This window comes from Lycium ferocissimum, unplaced genomic scaffold (assembly GCF_029784015.1).
Source record: "Lycium ferocissimum isolate CSIRO_LF1 unplaced genomic scaffold, AGI_CSIRO_Lferr_CH_V1 ctg1328, whole genome shotgun sequence".
In the NCBI taxonomy this organism is placed as follows: Eukaryota; Viridiplantae; Streptophyta; class Magnoliopsida; order Solanales; family Solanaceae; genus Lycium; species Lycium ferocissimum.
Genome location: NW_026714792.1, coordinates 52992 through 75019, shown reverse-complemented (window position 1 = coordinate 75019; position 22028 = coordinate 52992). Strand labels below are relative to the sequence as shown.

The window sequence follows — 22028 nt, the reverse complement described above, 5'->3', positions numbered from 1 at the left end:
TAACGTGGAAAACTCCTAACTCAAAGGAGGAAAAATCACGATCTACCTCTGAAGGAATTGGCCAAACTCTCCACTAAACTCGAGCAATTTTTACGTTTACGATTTGCGAACGGAGGGAGTAAATAAGCAAAACCATTTGAACAGTTAGGCAAAAAGTTGAAGGTGCGGAAAATGTAAATCAACACAAGTATCTTAACATGGAACACTCCTTACTCAAGGGAGGAAAAATCACGATCGACCTCCGAAGGAATTCGCCAAACTCTCCACTAAACTCGAGCAACTTTTAAGTTTACGACTTGCGAACGGAGGGAGTAAATAAGCAAAACCGGACCAAGTCCTTTAAAAAGTGTACCAAAAGGATCATGTGCAAACTTCGATATTTTCCACCCAATTTTTGCACATTAATGGTAAAATAATAATCTGCACAAAAAAAAAAAAAAAAAAAAAAAAAAAAAAAAAAAACACAACCCTTATAGAACACTTTATTCAAGACTTTAAGAAGGATTCTGGAAAATACAAAAATATGAATACTCGGCTCATCGCAAAAGTATAGCAGCAAGGAAAATCTACTTGTATTATTCTCAAACACCATGCACAACCGTAATTGTTCTCTTGCGTAGGGCTAAACCGGGGCTGCCAGTATACATCCCATTATGAATTTGCACTCTGGAGATAAATTATGTCAGGTCAAAAAGAATGGAGAACCTCAATATTTGAAGAAACGACGTGCTCAAGCTTTTGTTTCAGCAGGCTACTTCTTAGATCGTCAATCGTGTTAAAACAGGCGCAGTCAAGTGGGGTAGCAGCAAGGAAGCTCTGTGCACTATCCCTTTTACTGAGAGAGACGGTGCTGACATTGAATTACAATTAAACTAGTTCCTCAATTTGGCCATGAATGCTGTCCAGAAAATAAGCCATCATGCCACAGAACTGCAGTTCGGATTCATGCTTGTCAGTTAGCAGTTCATACAATTCTTCAAATGGAAACCTTTTATTCAGAAACAAGAAAATAATTCTTCAAGTGTGAAAAAACTTATTAAGAGTGGGAAACTTAGGTAAACTTTAGAGTATAGATGTGTCTTCTAGTTTCCCACTGTACAATCAATTGACACGAAAATGAAAGATGGAAAAGGTAATATCTGATTTTACAGCATACGTTTTATGCACTCTCTCTTGAATAACGACTGGTCTCCTCTGCAACTTTCGACCACTCTTGTCCAATTCTCTCTGCATAAGCCACCTGTTACATTAATTAGATAGCCTTCGCATTAGAGAATTAGCGCGTTCAATATTTTCAAAGCACAGTCAAATCCACTATATGTAACGTACATTTTAAAGCTCAGAAGAAGCACTGTATAAGATATTAGCTGAAGGAAGAAAAAGAAAGTAGTTATCAATTCCAAGAGTATAATTCGTGAGAAGCAATAGTAAGAGTCCCAGACATTCTCTAAAGAAAGAGAAGGAAAGAAGTTCTCATTTTAAAAAAAAAACATTATTTAAAGTGATCCAGGGAAACCAGTCAATCCGCTAGGATATAGCAATCCAGTTAAGTTTCTTTTACCATATAGTAGAAACAGGTGGTCCATTTCCAAAACGTCTAGAGAGATCATTGGTATCTTGAGACAACTTCCCCTGTATGAATTTAAAGCCACCTCACCGCTTTAAGTACATCAATCATCAAAGGACATAATTAGTAAAGAACATAGGCATTCAAGGCCGACTATCACAACAATGTGATATTCTAATGCAGTGGCTTGTAAAAAAAAGCGACCTTGATCATCCTGCGAAGTTCTTGGTACACCTAGAGACTGGTGCCTCATCCAGCCCACAGGTTCTCGTTGCATCTTAATATCCTTAGTCTTAATGTGTTTCTCCGTAATTGCAGCGTTTCATTGACTTCCTTGCTAGTTTCGTCAATTAATTGCAATATCTTCAGCAAAAAACATGCCATCATAGAACCTAATCATGCATAGTGCATATTATTGTTTAGCTCATCCACAACTGTGGCCACCCAACAAGGATTTCCACTAATGGCATTCAAACTTTAAAGAGGTAATAAATAAAAAAATTGATAAATGGGTGCACCGAAAATTTAAGTCAAATTACATAATATTTAGCTAAATTACAAGTATTTGCTTTGTAAGGGAAATCGTTAAAGTAGGTCCGCTATAACCAGCAATGGAGCATAACTGTCTAATCAACTTTTTCGCAACGGTGGATATTAGTTGTGGTACAAAATTAAATGTGGACACTTATCCAAGAGGGAGGAGTGATCTTGCATGCATCAAGGGAGAAGATTTAAAATTTGATCATACCCATTTAATTATCTTATGTGGTCTTTGCATAATCAAGCATGGTCATGTGTAAGTTTAATTATAGATGCTTCTGTAAGAAAAATGCTACACACACATGGAAAAAAATGAGGGAAAGCGAGGTTTTGGTGGAAGAGAAGAACAGATCTGGCAATGATTGCTAACAGTTTAAATCAGCATTATTAAAGTGCAACTTCTTCCCAGCATTTCTTGGTGCACTCTAACTGTGATAACACCGCTCAATCAAAAAGTGTCACTCGTCTCAATTAATCAGAGACATCCTGCTGCTATATATTAAAGCAACACTATAGGGACATATAAGGACATGTAAACAATGATGCAGATGAATACAAATTTCTTTCTTTTATAGCCTATATACCACCTATAAGAACTAATGCAACTATCACTTTTTCAGCTATCCACGTCGGCGCCAGCAAATATGGCCTCTCCGGCCACTGACCAGCGTCAGACCTTGGTTGAACCCTCAACATCTACCACAAACCCTACTCAACCACCAAAGATCAATTATGCTCAATTATTCAAGCCAACTGTTTTAAACAACCCCATGAAAACCCCTACGTCGTCCAAAACCTTGGAGATGAAGCCTGTTATATATCGCAATGGACAACCAGTAATTAGGTGGAAACAATCGGAAGTAGAATTAATGGAGATCAAAGAGAATCAACATGCTGTGATTGGACAATTCTCACGGATGGCCTGAGATGGAAGAATTAAGGAAGATAATACCATCACAATGTGGTATTAAAGGTGAGTGCCAAATTGGATTGTTCAGACATAGACATGTTTTGATTAGACTATCATTAATGGAGGATTTTTTAAATCTAATGTCGAAAGGGGAATATTATGTCCAGTCGAAGGATGGATATTCATATCAAATGCGCCCATTGATATATGATTCAAAATTTAAAATAGATGAAGAAACGCCGAAGATGATTCCATGGATCTCGTTTCCGAATCTATTGCCCACCTTTTATGTGGAGGCACTGTTTTCCCTAGCTTCCGCAGTAGGGAAACCTCTTCATCTAGATCTAGCTACTGTTAATAGTACTAGACCTAGTTGTGCAAAGGTGAAGGTTCTTGTGGATTGCATGGTCATGTGTATGTTTAATTATAAATGCTTCTGTAAGAAAAATGCTACACACACATGGAAAAAAACGAGGGAAAGCGAGGTTTTGGTGGAGGAGAAGAACAAATCTGGCAATGATTGCTAACAGTTTAAATCAGCATTATTAAAGTGCAACTTCTTCCAAGCATTTCTTGGTGCACTCTAACTGTGATAACACCGCTCAATCAAAAAGTGTCACTCGTCTCAATTAATCAGAGACATCCTGCTGCTATATATTAAAGCAACACTATAGGGACATATAAGGACATGTAAACAATGATGCAGATGAATATAAATTTCTTTCTTTTATAGCCTATATACCACCTATAAGAACTTAAATGCAACTATCACTATTTCAGCTATCCACGTCGGCGCCAGCAAATATGGCCTCTCCGGCCACTGACCAGCGTCAGACCTTGGTTGAACCCTCAACATCTACCACAAACACTACAAACCCTACTCAACCACCAAAGATCAATTATGCTCAATTATTCAAGCCAACTGTTTTAAACAACCCCATGAAAACCCCGACGTCGTCCAAAACCTTGGAGATGAAGCCTGTTATATATCGCAATGGACAACCAGTAATTAGGTGGAAACAATCGGAAGTAGAATTAATGGAGATCAAAGAGAATCAACATGCTGTGATTGGACAATTCTCATGGATGGCCTGAGATGGAAGAATTAAGGAAGATAATACCATCACAATGTGGTATTAAAGGTGAGTGCCAAATTGGATTGTTCAGACATAGACATGTTTTGATTAGACTATCATTAATGGAGGATTTTTTAAATCTAATGTCGAAAGGGGAATATTATGTCCAGTCGAAGGATGGATATTCATATCAAATGCGCCCATTGATATATGATTCAAAATTTAAAATAGATGAAGAAACGCCGAAGATGATACCATGGATCTCGTTTCCGAATCTATTGCCCGCCTTTTATGTGGAGGCACTGTTTTCCCTAGCTTCCGCAGTAGGGAAACCTCTTCATCTAGATCTAGCTACTGTTAATCGTACCAGACCTAGTTGTGCAAAGGTGAAGGTTCTTGTGGATTTATTGACTGATTTACCGACATCAGTTGACATAGAGATTGATGATGTTACAGAAGAAGTTAGAATTTTGAAGGTAGAAATCCGATATGATTATCTTCCCAAATATTGTTGTGAATGTAGATTGCAAGGGCACAATGAAGAGGAGTGTAGATATCTTCATCCTGAACTTGCTGTTCAAGGAGAGAACACAATTAACAATCAGGAAGTTGATAAGTGCAAAGAAGTGGTAATGGAGGATCAACAGGTGGAAAGGAGAAATTCTGGCTATCAGAACCCCAACAGTAAGAAATCTGCAAGGATGCTTTCTAGTGGTAAAATTGTGGGAGATCCGGGACAGTGGAATGTCATCAAAGATGGTAGAGTTTTTCGTGAGGAGGTGGTGCAAGGTGGATCAAAAGATACAAAGGAGATGAAACAACAACAAAATGGAACTAGTAATGTAGTGACAGTGAAGAACAAATTTGAGGCCCTCCAGGAACATGAACAGGATGATATGATCAACAAGGAGATAGAAAACAAAGATGATACCATAATAGAAGGTAGCCAGGAAAATGCACAACCAATTGTAAAGAATCATTTATCTGAGAGGAAGCAAGTTGCTGATAGTCAGAAGCAATCAGAGGAGAATCAGGTGACTGGAATCATGTCAATCAGGTTAACACAAGTTCACCTACAAAGGACCAGGAAAGATACACAGCAGAGGTTGGAAAAATGAATACTAAGCAGTGGGTGGAAGGATCTTTCAACCAGGATAAAGTGGAAGAATCTCAGCAATCTAGCATTGGTGAAGAAGATAAAATGATTCAGCAACATGAGCAACAGGAAAAACTATGGAGTGTAAGGATAGATGTTGTGGATGCATTTGAGGGCACCAATTAAACTAAGTATTTAATTATATTTTAGCAGCTTTATGTTTAGCTATTTTTATTATTCTAGAATAGATTTATATTTCCTAGCTTTAAGGATTAGGTTTAGCTATTGTTATTATTCTAGAAAAGGATTTATGTTTCCTAGTTTCATAAGGATTAGACTTCCTATTGCTGTAATAAGACTCCCTATTTAAAGGGGGATTTGGGGTATAAAACAGGAAGCGTATTTTAACCAAAAACAAGAGATCGGAGTTCTCTCTTCCATTGAACTCTAAGGTTTCAGCTTCCCTTTAACGAGCTGAATTTATATTCAAAATAGGTCGAACTAGGAATTCGAACAAAGGCAAGGGAAAGTCGAAGTTAATTGATTTAGAATTTCCTGTTCATCGTCCTGTGACTCGATCCTTCACTAAAAGTCTATGTTGACACCCGATTTTGTCCCGTCTTCCCCAAAATACTTATTCACATTTCACATTTTCAGCAATTTAAGAAATAATTATTTATATTTTTTACTAAAATTATTAGCTTCTATTAATACCGGCGTTTTATTATTTTTTGCCGTTACAAGTTGTTATTATTTTGTCACCACAATTATTATCATCATCATTATTATTATTATTATTATTTTATTACCGGCATTATCATAATTTGCATTATAATCATTTCAGCATTTTTACCGCATTATGCACACGCATCGCATTTGTTTTCGCAAAATCAAATAATAGCGTTTATTTACTGTTGACTTTAAAAATATTAATGCACGGCTATTGCGGCGTAATATAATTTTCATTTTTATCTAAGCATCAATAATTACATATTTTTATATTAATGCAGTCCATTTTAAATCCTAAAACCATTTGGGCTAAAAGCCAAATCATTAAAACCAGCCCATTTTAATACCCAGCCCAATATTCTAATCCATCCTACCCAGCCCATGTTTTAATTAGTTGATCCAGTCCACTAACTTACCCGTCCGACCCGGCCCACGCCACTATCTGTTTTTTCTAAACCTAATTATACTCATCAACGCCGCACCCACCCTTTCCTCTCCTTCCTCTCTCCTCTCTCCTCTCTCCTCTCTCCTCTCTCTTTCCCTTTCTCCCTCTTCATCGCCATTTTTAGCAAATCTAATTTTCTCTTTAGCCATGTACAGTCCGTCCACTCCCTTTCCACGCAAAATTTGTTTGTCTCGAATCCTATCAGATGGCCTCTTTTTCTTTTCCCTCTCTGCTTTGACGATTTTAGCAAATTCCCAGAGTTTCTTTTGTGATAACAGGCCATGCATGGCCATTCCAGGGAGGAAATTAATACCTTCGTCCCTCCCCGTCAGTGTTTCAACCGTTGACGAGTTCAATTTTTTTTTGTTTGCTTCCTTTCCCCTCTGCTTCGATCTGAATCCTTTTAATAGATTTCGTCCGTTTGTGAAGCAAATCTTGCTTTATCAGTTCTCTTTTTATTTTCGGGTACAAAAGTTTTAATGGATTTTGTTTTCTTCCTGGGGTTTCTGATCGAGGTTGTTGACCAAAAATCCCGCCTAATTTTCAATTTTTGAAGCCCAGCAAAACCCTAGAAATTCCCATATAAATAATCGGTTTTGAGGTCACAAAAGGGGGCTTTTTTTTAGCGGCGGAAATTCCCGAAAAGAAAAGAATTAGAGTTGCAATACGGGTCAGGGTCGAGTCATAAAAAATATATTAAAATCCTGTTGTGTCTTTGTTTCGGGTATTCGTTCGAATTCAAGTATACACAAGTTCGAGTTTTGAAGTGTTTCGGGGCATATCGGGAACTCGAGCCTCACTTCGCTGCACCCGAAGCAGGTAATTTGCCTCCTTTTTAGTTTTTTTTTTTTTTTAGTCATTTAAGTGCTTTATTACTGTTTATGTGAATTTTTAGCTAGTTGGTTATCTGTTAGTTAGTTCCTGTTTGTAGTGTTCCAGTTTGCATGATGCTTATTTGATGTTAGATTAATCTTGTTCTAATTCATTTCTGAAGTTGTTTAGCTTCTGTATGCTAGTGGGATTAGTCATGTGCTGAGTTATGATTTACATGAGTCACTTATATGTCACATGTTAGTTTTAGATTGGTATTTTGCTAATTATGTCTATGTGCTTAGTTGTTTCTTGGATTATGTGGTCTGTAATGGTTCAATCATGTCTTATTCTGATTAGCCATAAGTTATTTAGCCTATTTGTTTAATAAATAGCCAGCCATGTGTATTGGCTAATCTGTAGTTTGCTTAATCAGGCCTTTGTATGTTACCTGCATGTCAATTTGGGTCCATATGCTATATATGCCAGTTTAGTTGAGATCTTGTTGTTGTGAAAGTTCAATACAATTATGTATGCTCATTTAGATGCTTTCTAGCTAAGCTGTTGTTTGATATGATAGCGTAGTATGACTATGAATGCTGTTTCATGTGAAGTCTTGTATAATAGCTTAGCATAAGTATGACTGCTTTTGTATGCTGTTTTGGTCGTTGGTATCGGTTCGAGTTAAGCTTTATCTCCCTTTTAAGTCATGGAACTTGGTTTGAAGCATGATATATACTTCATTATTTGACTAAAATATGCCGTTGAGGTCAACTGGAAATGAAGAAATAAGTTCATCATGTTGGACTAAGTTATGAGCTTGTTTCGGAAATGTCCACTTTTGTTTGTACTGTTTGAATCCTCTTGACATGTCTCTTGGCTTGCTTCTACTTCCCTGCTCATTCCCTTGGCTATATCGCTATTGCTGCCTGCCCTATAGGATTTCTAGTCCTTCCCTCTCCTGATTTAGAAACTTTCTGAGTTTGAATATTACTGTTTTAAATAGCAAATCCTAGAACAGTTAGGCATGCTTCATGCCTGTTTTTCAGAGTGCTTTTTTTTATTTCTCAGCTATGCTTGGCTTCACCCTTTGTATTTGATTTTATCAGTCACATCTGTATTATATCAAGCCTGTTTCGTCAATATCTCGTCTTCGAGATTGTCTGCATTTAGCTATATTATATCTATGATGATCTGCTTCCTGTTTCGCTTAGCTTCAATTAAATAGGATCAAAGTGTTTTATGTTAATCCTCAAACCCGTAGCTATGCTCTGTCCCGTATGCCTTCTTGTTGTGCTAAATCTTTACTGATCCAGTTTAGCTTTTAGAATTCTGTACTTCCTCTGATTAATTTGGTTCAAGCACGTTCTTATATTACATCACTAAAGCATATTGTGTTTTCCTGCATTTGTTTAAAATTTCATATGCTCTTATATTGCAAATATAGCATGTTCGGTTATGTATATGTATGTATATGACCAGTATACCTTAGTTAATACATTTATGGGGAGATTAGTTGGTCATTATGGATTAAGCTTGAACCTTCCCCGGTGTTAGCCATGCCTGGGATTCATGAAATCCCTTGGAACTTGTGCAACATCGGGAAGGCGGGGGCGAAAGCTTTCCAATATTAACCTTCTATATATCCCTATGGATGTGTATACATGAGATATATTTGAATATACAATATATATACATAACCAATTGAATTGTCTTAGGTTTACATTTTATATGTTTGATCTTTCGTTGATTAGGTACTAATCCTTTTCCTTTCTTTGCATGACCATCGCATATGAGTCCGAGGGACTCGTTCGTCTTCCGCATTCAATGTTGGGCCGAGGCCCAACGAAATGTTATCCTCTCCTCTATCCAGCCATTCGTTTGCAGCCAAGAAAAATATACAGCAAAAAAAAAAAAAAAAATCTGAACCAAAGCCCAGCCGGCGTGAACAGTCCCACAGGCCCCAAAATGGGCTGAACCCATTTCCGACCATAGCCCATTGCAGCAGCCTTGTTTCTTTTTGAAAAAATGGGCTGGGCCACTTATATTATCTTTCCTCATTTATTTTGTGTACTTAAATCCTGCAACTAACTCTTTGTTTGTTTTTATTAGCTTAAATGAACCTTAGCAAGATTAGTGGGTTTAGTTTTAGTGACGGGTAGTTAAGAAGACCAATAATTAATTCCCCGAGTTTCTTTCTTTTTATTATGTTGAAATTATTTTGCAATACCTATAATATAGATCTTTTTAGGATAATGGGTTTATAAAGTGGCATAAGTATATATATTTAAGCTATAGGAAATCATAATTCATATTGACTATCTTAAAGATTTCGAACCATCATTAATATAGAGATAATAATATAAATACATTTTATAAACGTTGTTTCTTTCTAAATCCATCCAACTAAATAATTTTTTACAAACTTAGTTAGATAAAGTTAGGAAAATAGAAAGAAAATTAATCACCCTTTGCACTCTATTTATAAAAAAGGAAAAAGTTTAGATTAAACAAAGCATATCTAATCAATAGATTTTTAAAGCTTCATTTGCATTATTTTTAATATCTTTATATCAAGTCTAGATTTTCTACACATAATATAATTTTATGTCAAGTTTAAATTGGCTAATAATTATATTTTTGCAAGCTTCTTTTATTAAAGTTTAGCAATATTTATAGCTTATTTTAAATAGCATTTGAACTCTCTCTTTCATGCAAATTATCCTCCAAGTCTTGATTAAAAATAGCATTTTTTTTACACTTTTAGGTCTTATTTTAAATAAGCATTACTATATTTTCCTTCAAACTTTAGTAATATTATAAGTTATTTTCTTAAATTTAAGCATCTTATTTAACTTTAATTAATTAACCTAAGTTTGACCGGTAAACCGTAGTTAACGGATTCTAAAGGATGCCTAACCCCTTCCCTTTAGGATAATCTAGAACCCTTACCTAGAACTGAAATTAAGCAGACCATTAACGGAGGTAGAGTTAGGCTTTACCTTAGTTAAATAAATAGGTGTCCTAATTCACCTTAAAATTAATTAGGTGGCGACTCCTTAAATAAGCAAAATAGGAATCTCCAATATGTTATACTCTAAGTTAACCCGTTTAAATGGGGGTATAACAGTCTAAACAGTAGAAGAGGACGGTACAGATAATGCAAGTATGGAGAAGGATAGTTCTCAAGAGAGGAGTGTCACAGCTTCTAATGCATCCCATGAAGTTGGTGATGACAGTATTCAATCAGTTGAATCACCAGAGGAAATGAAGTGGACCAAGAAGGCAGTCAATCACATATTGGTCCAGAGGAGGAGAAGGACAACACTGTTAAGCAAATTGATCCTTCAGATAGGTCACAAGATACCAAGGAATTTAAGCAGCATCAGAAAGGGTTTATTCCAAAGGAGATGGTTACAGACGTAAAGATGAATGAAGCTGATCAATCTTTCATGACTGGTGAGGTTCAGTGGAGGTTATAAATCTTATCCTTCAGTTGATAGTTCAAAGAATAGAAGCTCAATCAATGAGCAGGCTACTTGTCCAGATCTCCAAAGATAATGAAAAGCAAATTTGCATACAAAGGAAGAATTCTCCTCTTAAGACATTGCATGATATTGTCTTCCATGATATAGAGAAGGATGGAGATAGTGCAGATGCAGGGAAGATAAGTTCAAGCAAAATCACAAAAGGAAAGGGATCAGTAGATCAGGTTTTTGAACATGTAATCAGGGAAGCAGGTCTATCTCCAAAGTCTCAACAAAAGGGGAACAGGAAGTCCAAAAAACAGAATACAACAGATTCTCAGCCAACAAGGGTTATACCAAGGAGAGGTGCTACAAAATCTAATTTTAAATGATGATCAAAAACTCTTTTTTGGATCATAAGATCTGTGAATACCCAACAAGCATTTCACAGAGTTCAGATGCTTCACAGACATCATAAATTTATTATTATTGCTTGGATGAAACCATTCCAATATTCTAGGCATATTCAAAAGTACAGAAGAAGGCTAGGAATGAAGTATGCCAACTTCAACTGCAATGGGAAAATTTGGTTTTTTGTGGATGACTCTGTGGATGTAGAGATTATCAAGGATATTGAACAGTACATTACTATTAAACTATTCTTATAGGATTACAATAGATCAATGATATCAACTTTAGTTTATGCTAAATGTGATGCCATTGAGAGAATTGATTTGTGGGATAGTTTGTACTGTTTAGCTAATGACATGAACACTCCTTGGTTAGTAGGAGGGGATTTCAATATGATCATGAATGAGGAGGAGAAGATTGGAGGCTTACCACGATATCCTCATGAATATGAAGATCTTGCTTTTTGCTTGAACTCTTGTGAATTAACTGAGACTAGTTACAAAGGAAGCCCTTTACTTGGTGGAATGGAAGAGCTGGTAATGATTGAATATTTAAAAGGCTAGACAGAATGCTCACCAATGATCTTTTTCAAGAATGGTTTGGCCAATTGGAAGTAAATCATCTATCCAGAACAGGTTCTGATCACGCCCCAATGTTACTTGTGGTGACCAAGCACAGCAGTTTAGCAAGCCTTTTAGATTGCTGAAGTTTTGGACGCAACATGAGACCTTTTAGATTCTGAAGAAGCAGCCATCAGCACTACTGAAGGAAGTATCTCTGTCTGTCAGCAAATGGAGTGAAGGACAATGGTCTTTTAGCTAGATGCGTCATGGGGCATTTTGTGTTGGGCTTGCCAAGGACTAGGAGGGGAAAAGATAGCATTTTTGTTGTTGTTGACCGATTCTCAAAGATGGCTCATTTTATTGCATGTAATAAGTGTGATGAAGCACCTCATGTTGCATCCTTGTTTGTTGAGAATGTGGTAAAATTGCATGGTACAGTCAAACCTCTCTATAACAGCATCGTTGGGTCCGAAATTTTTCAGCTGTTATAGAGAATGGCTGTTATACACCTATAACAGCATTGACATTTAAATAATACTTCGCTGTTATAGGCAAAAAAGATGCATAAAATCTAATTTTCATTTTTAATTGCCAAATTCCAAGCTTAGTCACACTTTGTATAACAAAGGAAAATCGTTTAATGATGAAAATATATATATTCATGTGATATTTTTTGTCATAAATAGTGTATTAAATGATCAAATATTTGGTCAAAATCTCTACACTTAGTAAGAGGGATCTTGAACTAAAAAATAGACCCTAAAAGCTAAAAAAGGCTATCCTGAGCAATTGCAATAATCGGGTTCATTGATATTCCTGTTATAGTAGATGCTATCACACATACAACCATACTCAATTCGATGGAATTGTTTGACCTTAAAGGGGATCTTCTATAATTTCGCACGGGAGGGGTTATTTCTTGGTTTCGTCCAGTCATTAATAACTTGATTATTTTTAGATAGTAGTAGATAGAAACAACGCTTGTAAGGAGTCCTATTAAAACCAAGAAATATAGGCCTGCCTGCCATCCACACCAGAATAAATAGAGTTTTCCGAAAAAACCTGCTAAAGATGGTTAATTATTATATTACTGGAAAAAAAAAGATAGCTGTTATATGGGGGGTAATTTTACAAAGAGCGTATTGTTATAAAGTTGGTTGTTGCTATTATAGGTGAAATGCTATTATAGAGAAGTAAAATATAACATAAAAAATCGATTCCGAAAAACCTTGGTTGTTATAAAGAGGTCTTTGTTATATGCGAGTAGCAGTTATAGAGAAAGGTCATGACCGTATCCCAAAACCATAGTGAGTGATAGGGACTCTTAAGTTCCTTAGCCACTTTTGGAAGGAATTGTGGGGACACCTTGGAACTAGATTGTCGTTTTCTATTTCTTGTCACCCACAAACCGAGCACCAAACTGAGGTTGTGAATAGGACATAGGGTTCTATGCTTAGGGCCATAGTAAGGGAAAGTTGACATCTTGGGAAGATTAATTGCCTTTAGTTGAGTTTGCATATAATCGAGTCATTCATAGTACTATTGGCATGTCTCCATTTGAGGATGTTTATGGTTTTAACCCCCTAACCCCTCTTGATCTAACCCCTTTGTCTCAAGATGTTATTTTGAGTTCAGATGGTAACAAAAGGGCCGAGGCCATGAAGAAATTGCATGAGAAGGTGAGGCATCACCTTGAGAAGAAGAATCAAGACACAGCCAGGAAAGCAAACAAGGGTCGTAAGAGAGTGGTACTTGAGCCCGATGATTGGGTTTGGATGCATTTTCACAAGGAGAGGTTTCCCAACAAAAGGAAGACCAAGTATCAAGCCTAGAGGAGATGGTCCATTTGAAGTGCTTAAGAGACTCAATGACAATGCTTACAAGATTGACCTTCCTCCAAAATATCAAGTTCATAACACCTTCAACGTGTGTGATCTCTCTCCTATGATCGTGGATGATGATGACCCCTTAAATTTGAGGACAAATTCTTTTCAAGAAGGGGAGAATGATACAAGCCAAGTTGCATCAAGGCCCTTTACAAAGAGTCAAAACACGTGAGCTTCAAACCAATCAAGGGCTGTTCATGAAGAGGGATGTACTTGAGTACACGTTAGGGCCTTCACGGGGATTCCAAGTGTTGATGATTGCATGGGAGGAGGAAGAGCATCAAGGGGCCGTGTGTGTGAAGAAGTGGTCATGCATGCAAATGAGGCTATTCCTTAAATAGCAAGCCTTCATCAAAAAGGAAGACTAGCCAAACAAGGCCCTTACTTTATTAAGGGTAGATATGTACCAGCTCATTAGCTTTCTTTCCTATCTAGTATAAATAGTAGACCTTTTTATTTCTCTAGACTTCGTTTATGTTGAATATTGATGTTATCATACACATTGAGTGTTGAGAGCTTGTTTGAAGCCTTTTATTGTGAGATTGTTGAGAGGTTGGTTGCTTGGGAACTTAGATTCCCTTGAGATCACCCTAAGAGGTTAGGTGCTAGTTTATATGACAATTGGAGGTTTTAGCTAATTGAAGAGCTTTAGTTGCCAATAGTAGTCTTGCTTTGTGTCAACCTATTTATCCTTTAATTTCTTGTCAATTTCTTGACTTTTCATATCTTGAATTACATCAGAAGGGGAAGTAGGAGATCTTGTTAAACAAATTTGGCGGGGAAGATGGGCAAAGTCTGCTTGCTTAGAAGCTAGTGGCACTAGAGGGGGAATCATGATGATTTGGGATAGCAGGTTGTGAAAAGGGGAAGTTTTGGAGATTGGCTCTTATACTCTGACTTGTAAATTTGAGGCTATTCTGCAAAGTTTTGATTGTCACATTACAGGGGTGTATTGTCAAATGGAAAGGAGAGTTGTATGGGAGGAGATAGCAGATGTGAGGGGCTTGACGGAAGGACCATGGGCAATTTGTGGGGATTTTAATATAATAAGGTTTCCTTCTGAGAAAAGGAATTGTCACAGAAGATCCAGTGCTATGGAGGAATTCTCAGATTTCATAGAGGATATGTGTCTTAATGATCCTAAACTGGAAGGTGGCGCTTATACCTGGTTCAGAGGGGATTTACACACCACTGCTTCTAGAATTGATAGAATCTTGATATCAGGGGAATGGGATGACAGTTTCAGTAACATTAAGCAAGAAACCTTATAGAGATTAACATCTGATCATGTCCCTATACCTTTGCAATGTGGTGCCTGGGAACACTCAAAGTATGATCAAATTTGATAATTGGTGGTTGAGCACTGATGGTTTTGTAGACAGAATCAGGAGCTGGTGGACTTCTTTTGATTACACAGGCAAACCTGACCACATATTAGCTTGCAAATTAAAAGCTTTGAAAGGCAAGTTAAAGGAATGGAGCAACAGTAGTCAAGGAAACTTGAAGATACAAAAGATCAATTTATTGACTCAATTGGCAGCACTGGCAGTGTTCTGGAAACTAGGGCTCTAACAGAGGTGGAGATGGTGAAAAGAATTCTCTCTTTCTGGAATATGAAGAACACCTGAAAAATGAAGAGGTAGCTTGGAGGCAAAGATCGAGGGTCATCTGGCTCAAGGAAGGGGACGGAAACACCAATTTTTTTCATAAAACTGCCAATGCTCATAAAAGGTGCAACAACATTGACCAGCTTTTTTTTGAGAAAAATCTTAATTATAATACACAACATATAGCTAGTTTAACGGAACCAATTGATTTTTGTATTGGATTACAAATAGAGAGAAATCGTGGATATCTTATAAAAACGCCACAAAACTTTCAAGATGGAAGTTATCCTATAGATGTAGTATTCATGCCTGTTCGAAGCGCGAATCATAGTATTCATTCTTATGGGAATGGGAATGAAAAACAAGAGATACTTTTTCTCGAAATATGGACAAACGGAAGTTTAACTCCGAAAGAAGCACTTCATGAAGCATCCCGAGGCAATGCACTAAACTTGCTTTGTGACTCAGGTCCCTAATTCCGGTGGTCCTTCTGATCACCGGATTTCTCACTCTACTTCCTTTTCTTTCAACGTTCTAGGAGATGGACGATAGCATTTATTTCGCGGTAGGCTTTAAGTCTTATGATATTACTAGATCCTCAAACACAGCAGAACATTGGTTTGACTGGACCGAAAGAGGTAAAAATTTCATCAGAAGAGTTTCTTTGAACAAGAAGACGTTGGAATGGATAGTCCAGAACATGAGGGAGGCATCAAAGGTACGAGGCAATGTAGTGAGAAGATGGATGAGAAGAGATAGTTTCTCTGAGACCTTTTGCTCCACGAATTTTAATGGCTTTGGCAGATATATTAGCATTATCAGTTTACGAGGGAGAAGGAGAGTTGTGATAATCATACCCGAAGTATCGTTTAATGCTGGCTGGACCTATCTGGCGAACAAGATTGGTAGATTCATTAATGATTTTGTCGACAAATTTAATGTAAGGGAGCCTAGGTTTGTGGACAAAAAGTTCCAATATGCAGAAGCAATTAAAAGCTGTAAATGGTCGAACAATAAAGTGATTGGAGGTTCGGCATTAAAGAGGGGAGAAGTTATTCAGATAAAGGACGATATGGCACATCATCAGAATATGGCACTTGGTAGATGTTTGAGGTTTTTTTGTTATTGGGATAGGTGAATTCTTATAGAAGTTGGTCACTTTGTAAATGAGGAAGTTCCAACATTGTCTGACATGTGAAGATGGACTACTTCCACTTGGAAACAGATCCATGGGCTCAATATTTATGTCATGGGAGAAAATCAATTTCTGTTTGAATTTCCATCCAAAAGCATAGCTGAGCAAATCCTGAAAGGGGAGTGGCATTGGAAAAGAGCCCAAATCAATCTTCAGTGGTGGTCTCCTTTATCAAGAGTCATAGAAAAAGGAAATATGCCAAATTCCGTCTGGATTAGGGTTGTGGGTGCGCCACTCCAATTCTGGTCATCTGAAGTCTTCAAAGTCATTGGTGGTTATTGTGGAGGCTGGTTGGAAATAGAGGAAGAGACTCAACTCCGGAATCATCTAAAGTGGGCTAGAATCAGAGTCAAAGGAGATGGTAGAGAGGTTCCTAAAGAAGTGACCATGCAGCAAGGCAGACTTCTCTTTACCCTTCAGGTTTGGGTGGAATCTCCGGCGAGAGTTGTCTCTCCAGCAGATATCGAAGACACTGGGCAACAGTACAGATACAGTCGCTAAGCCGAAGGAAAAGTCAGATGATGCTGACTTTGCACGTGATTCTGCAGTGGCACGTGCAGTAGGTTTAAATTCAAATAAGGAGATGGGCCGGATTTATGGTGGATCTGCGAAGGGATTAATTCTGGGCCCAAATAAATTTAATTGGCCCAATATGAGTCTGAAAAGGGACCAGCTTTAATTGAATCACGTGGTAGGTCACGTGCATCTTCTTCAGAACTTAACTCCCGATAGTCCCACTGTAGCCGGCTATAAGAATCACTTCAACAACTTGAAAGAGATGTCATCCAAATTCCTCGAGTGCTTTGCCAATTGGAAAGCTTCTACCAACATGCAAGAGGCAATTTCTACTCCCTGCTCTTCTGAATCACCACTCCACCCAAATTAGGGTTCAAGAAAGTGGCGAATTTAAATATTGGGTCCGGGAGGACAGATGCAGGAGATAAAGGATTGGATCAGTACCAAGAGTTTGGAGAAGAAGCTGGGCAGATGGCCTTGCCAACTGAAAGTCTAGAGGATGAAGAGAAAATTGAAGAACATGGGAACACAAACCAGATAACTCTACTGGGAGAGCCTACTCCCTTACAAACAGACTTTTCTGAATGTGAAAAGGAAGCAGTGATGAGATCGAACCTGTGGGTTCAGGGTAATATTGTGAGGATGAGCCAGGAATTCGGAGCAGCATTTGAAGGTTGCTTTAGGGAGGCCGAAGCTTTATTCACAAAGATTGACCAGACGAGAGAAAAAGAGATAACTTCAGCTACATAATGTTGATAAACAGATAGTTCCTAGGAAGCTAAGGAATTTGATATTTGATATGAATTTCAAAGATGGGGAACCAAGGAGTGAATTAAGAAGTAGGGGGAGGAAACTAATAACTCCTTTATAATGAAGATAAAAACAGTTTCTTGGAACGTGAGGGAGTTGAATAGGGAGAGTAAAAGGAATACTGTAAGGAGTAGCATACAACAATGGGGGCTGATACTTATGTTCTGGTGGAAACAAAATTGAGTAGGGAAGTGGGAAATTATCTACAACAACTCTGGGGAAACAAATGGGTGGGGAGGTGTATGGCTGGAGTCATTAGGCAATAGGGGGGCATTATAGTGTTATGGGATAAGAGGTATTGGAGAGGGGAAAAGTGGAAAATGGGAGCCAAAGTTTAACTTGTAAACTGTGTGGCATAAATCAGGATTTTATCTGGTTTATGACAACAGTTTATGCTGATTGTGGGAGAATTGTAAGGAGGGAACTCTGGGAGGAGCTAGGTGCTATGAGGGCTTTATGTGAGGGTTCTTGGGTGGTTTGTGGATCTTTAATGTCACAAGGTTCCCATCTGAGAGAACTGAATGTAGCAGGCTATCTGGTGCTATGAAGGAATTTTCTGAGTGCATCAATGAGGTGGAGTTGGTGGATCCTCTTTTATTTGGGGGATCCTATACTTGGAGAGGGGGTCAAATCACAGAACTGCCTCTAGGAGTGACAGATTTCTCTTTTCAACACTTTGGGATGAAATGTTCCTACAGATCAAAGAGGATGTAATGCCAAACCTGGGATCTGATCATAATCCAATCATGCTGAGATGTGGAGATTGGTCCTTTAAGAAGACTTATTTCAAGTTTGAAAATTGGTGGTTGAAGGTGGCCACAGAAGCAAAGTGCAGGAATGGTGGAGCTCCTTTAAGGTTACAGGAAGACCAGACTACAAGTTAGCTGCAAAGTTGAACTTGTTAAAAGGGAAACTTAAAGAATGGAGCAAGGAGAATAAGGAAAATTGGAGGGAAAGAAAAGACAAAATACTGGACCAAGGTGGCAGCCTAGAAGTCATTCAAGAACAAAGACCTCTAACTGAAGATGAGCAATTGCAGAAGGCTCAGTTGGCTATGGAGTATGAAGAAGTGGCTAGAAATGAAGAGATAGCATGGAGACAAAGATCTAGAGTGCAATGGATCAAGAGTGGAGACAAAAACACAAAGTATTTCCACAGGATGGCCACAGCTCACAAAAGATTCAACACTATTGACACTTTAATGGTTGATGAGTTAGCTCCTCTGAACCTATGAATATTCAGAATCCAATTCTAGAATTCTATCAGAACCTTTACAGGGAGAGAGAAGCATGGAGACCAAACTTGAACATTCAAGGTGTCCAAAGCATTACTGGAGAAGAACAAGTATGGATGTCAAGGCAATTTGAAGAAGATGAAGTATAGGAAGGGATCAAACTGTGTGCTGTTGACAAGGCACCTGGCCCGGATGGATACACAATGGCCTTCTTTCAGGCATTTTGGGATGTTTTGAAGGAGGATTTGATGCTGACTTTCCAGAATTTCCATTCTCAACAGATGTTTGAAAAAAGTTTCAATGCCACCTTTGTGGCCTTGATTCCAAAGAAGGTGGGTGCAACTGAACTAAGGGACATTAGGCCCATTAGTTTAATCACTGGTGTGTACAAGATAATTGCCGAAGTGCTGGCAGAAAGGTTAAAGAGAGTGGTGAGCAAGTTAGTCAATAAGAACCAAATGGCATTCATAAAGGGGAGGCAAATTATGGATGCTACTTTAATAGCAAGTGAGTGTATTGACACCGGACTTAGAGGAGAAGAACCAGGAGTGACGTGCAAGTTGGATATTGAAAAAGCCTATGACCATTTGAACTGGAATTTTCTTATCAACACTCTTAAGACAAATGGGGTTTGATTGCAGATGGCTAAAGTGGATGGAGTTCTGCATTAAAACTACTAGGTTCTCTATTCTATTAAATGGAGAACCTGTGGGTTTTTTTCCATCAGAAAGGGGGCTCAGGCAGGGCACCCTTTATCCCCTTTCCTTTTCATTATAGCTATGGAAGGCTTGGACAGCATGATGAGAATTGCTTCTCAAAATAGCTGGATCAGAGGATTTATTGTGAGAAACAGGGCTAATGAGGCTACGGAAATCTCCCATCTACTGTATGCTGATGATACAGTAGTTTTTTGTGAGGCAAATCAGGAACAGATCTGCCATCTGAGGGTAATACTAGTGGTTTTTGAAGCATGTTCGGGGCTGAAAGTCAACTGGAGGAAGAGCAGTATCTTTCCAGTCAAGGAGGTGCAGCAAATCCAAGTGCTTGCAAGCATTTTGAATTGCGAAACTGAGAACTTGCCTACTACTGTTTATCTTAGAAAGCCTCTAGGATCAATGCACAAAGCAGTGGAAATCTGGGATGGCATATAGAGAAGACTGAAATGAAACTAACTCTATGGAAATCTCAATACCTATCCTTGGGAGGAAGACTCGTCTTAATCAACTCGATCTTGGATTCTTTGCCAACATATGTGATGTCCTTATTTCCTATTCCAAGCAAGGTGGTTAAGGCTTTGGACACTCTAAGGAGAAACTTTCTATGGCGAGGAAACAATGAGGAAAAAAAGTTCACTTGGTAAATTGGGAAGTAGTTCAACAAAGCAGAATGCATGGAGGATTAGGGGTGAAGAATCTAAAAGTACAGAACAAGAGCTTACTCATGAAATGGTTATGGAGATATAATCAGGAAGATCATGCCCTATGGAAAGAGGTGATCCAACATAAGAATGGCCAAAATGGGAAATGGTGTACAAATGAGGTGACAAATACCTATGGTGTGGGGGTATGGAGGACCATTAGAGCTTTCTGGTTGGCTCTAAAGGCAAATGTTAACTACAAGGTGGGTAGGGTTGACAAGATTCTTTTCTGGAAGGAAAACTGGAGTGGACAGGGGACATTACAACTACTGTTTCCTGGCTTATTTTCTGTAAGCACAAATCCAGATAGTACAATAGAGGAGATGTGGTCTCCCCAAGGCTGGAATTTAGTCTTCAGAAGACTTTTAAATGATTGGGAAATAGCATGGGTAGCAGAACTACTGACAGTAATTGGTGGATTTCAAGGAACTAATTTTGAGCCAGATAAATTGACATGGAAGCATAATCAAGATGGCCTGTTCTCTGTGAACAGATTGTACAACAAGGGTTTGACTGAAATAACATGGAGGACACCAGGACCTGGGAAATCCATTTGGAAGAGTGTGGCACCAACTAAGGTGAAGTGTTTCACCTGGCTGGTAGCTTGGAGAGCTTATTTGACTCATGAAGCACTGCAGAAAAGAGGAATTAACATTGCTTCAAGATGCACGTTATGCAAGGAGGCCTTAGAGACAAACAGCCACCTTTTCCTTCACTTTTCCTTCACTGTAAAGTTACGGCACAAGTCTGGGCATTGTTCATTAACTTGGCTAAGGTGAACTGGACTATGCCTGAACACACTGCAGACCTTCTAAGCTGTTGGATAAGAAGGGGAGGGAACAAGAGCCAGAAGATTTGGTGAAAAACAGTTCCTGCCTGCATCTGGTGGAACATTTGGAAGGAAAGAAACGATAGAATTTTTAAAGGCAGAGAAAGCTCATTGCAGAAGATCCAATGGAAGGTCATTACCTCATTAAGTTTTTGGTGTAAAGAACAATATGTAGAAGAGGAAGTTCAGTTAGTGGACCTTTTAGGATTACTGTAAGTATTTCTCTTTCAGTAAAGTGTAAATATTTGGAGGTAGCCAGCATACCCTTAACGCTGAGGAATACAAAGTTACCAGTTTCAAAAAAAACATTGACCGGCTTTTGTTTCTGAAAGAACTGATCACAGAACCAGAAAGAATTAAGGAGGAAGTAGTTCAGTTTTACAAAAAGTTGTATACAGAGACAGCAGCTTGGAGACCCTCAAGCAACTTTGCAAACTGTCCTACTATTTCTGAAGAAGAGAAGGAATTTTTACAAAACAGCTTCGATGAGCAAGAGGTTTGAGGCTGCTTAAAGATATGTGCAATGGATAAGTCCCCTGGGCCAGATGGCTTCACAATGGGATTTTTTTATCAAATGTTGGGAGGTGGTAAAACAAGACATTATGGGGTTTTTTTCAAAATTTCCATGCCAAAGGAATGTTTGAGAAAAGTTTCAATGCAACTTACATAGCTCTGATTCCTAAAAGACTGGTGCAAAAGAATAGAGAGATTTCAGACCCATAAGCTTGACAGGCAGTATCTACAAAATACTAGCTAAAGTACTGACAGAAAGGCTCAAGAGATTTATGGAGAAGTTGGTGGACTCACAACAGATGGCCTTCATAAAAGGTAGACAAATAATGGATGTTATTCTTATTGCCAATGAAGCAGTGGATTCAAGACTAAAGCAAGAAATGCCAGGTGTTCTATGCAAATTAGAT

General features: G+C 38.2%; 1 protein-coding gene across 10 annotated transcripts in view; it reads right to left on the bottom strand.

Moving 5' to 3' along the window:
- Positions 1 to 466: 466 nt before the first annotated feature.
- Positions 467 to 22028, bottom strand: part of LOC132042097 (sorting nexin 2B-like) — a 40251-nt gene continuing 18689 nt past the window's right edge. For 2 of the 10 annotated variants that reach the window (XR_009411352.1, XM_059432719.1), the window contains 2 exons: positions 1157 to 1240; positions 467 to 930 (listed from right to left, as the gene is read on the bottom strand). Coding sequence is in view for 3 of the 10 variants with exons in the window: in XM_059432719.1 (XP_059288702.1) it covers positions 1160 to 1240 (81 nt within the window). In the remaining 7 variants the exon portion in view is untranslated. Of the gene's footprint in view, positions 1262 to 1561; positions 1633 to 1771; positions 1960 to 14799; positions 14924 to 22028 lie in introns of all 10 variants that reach the window. The other 8 variants (XR_009411351.1, XM_059432718.1, XR_009411354.1 and 5 more) reach the window with 7 other exon arrangements.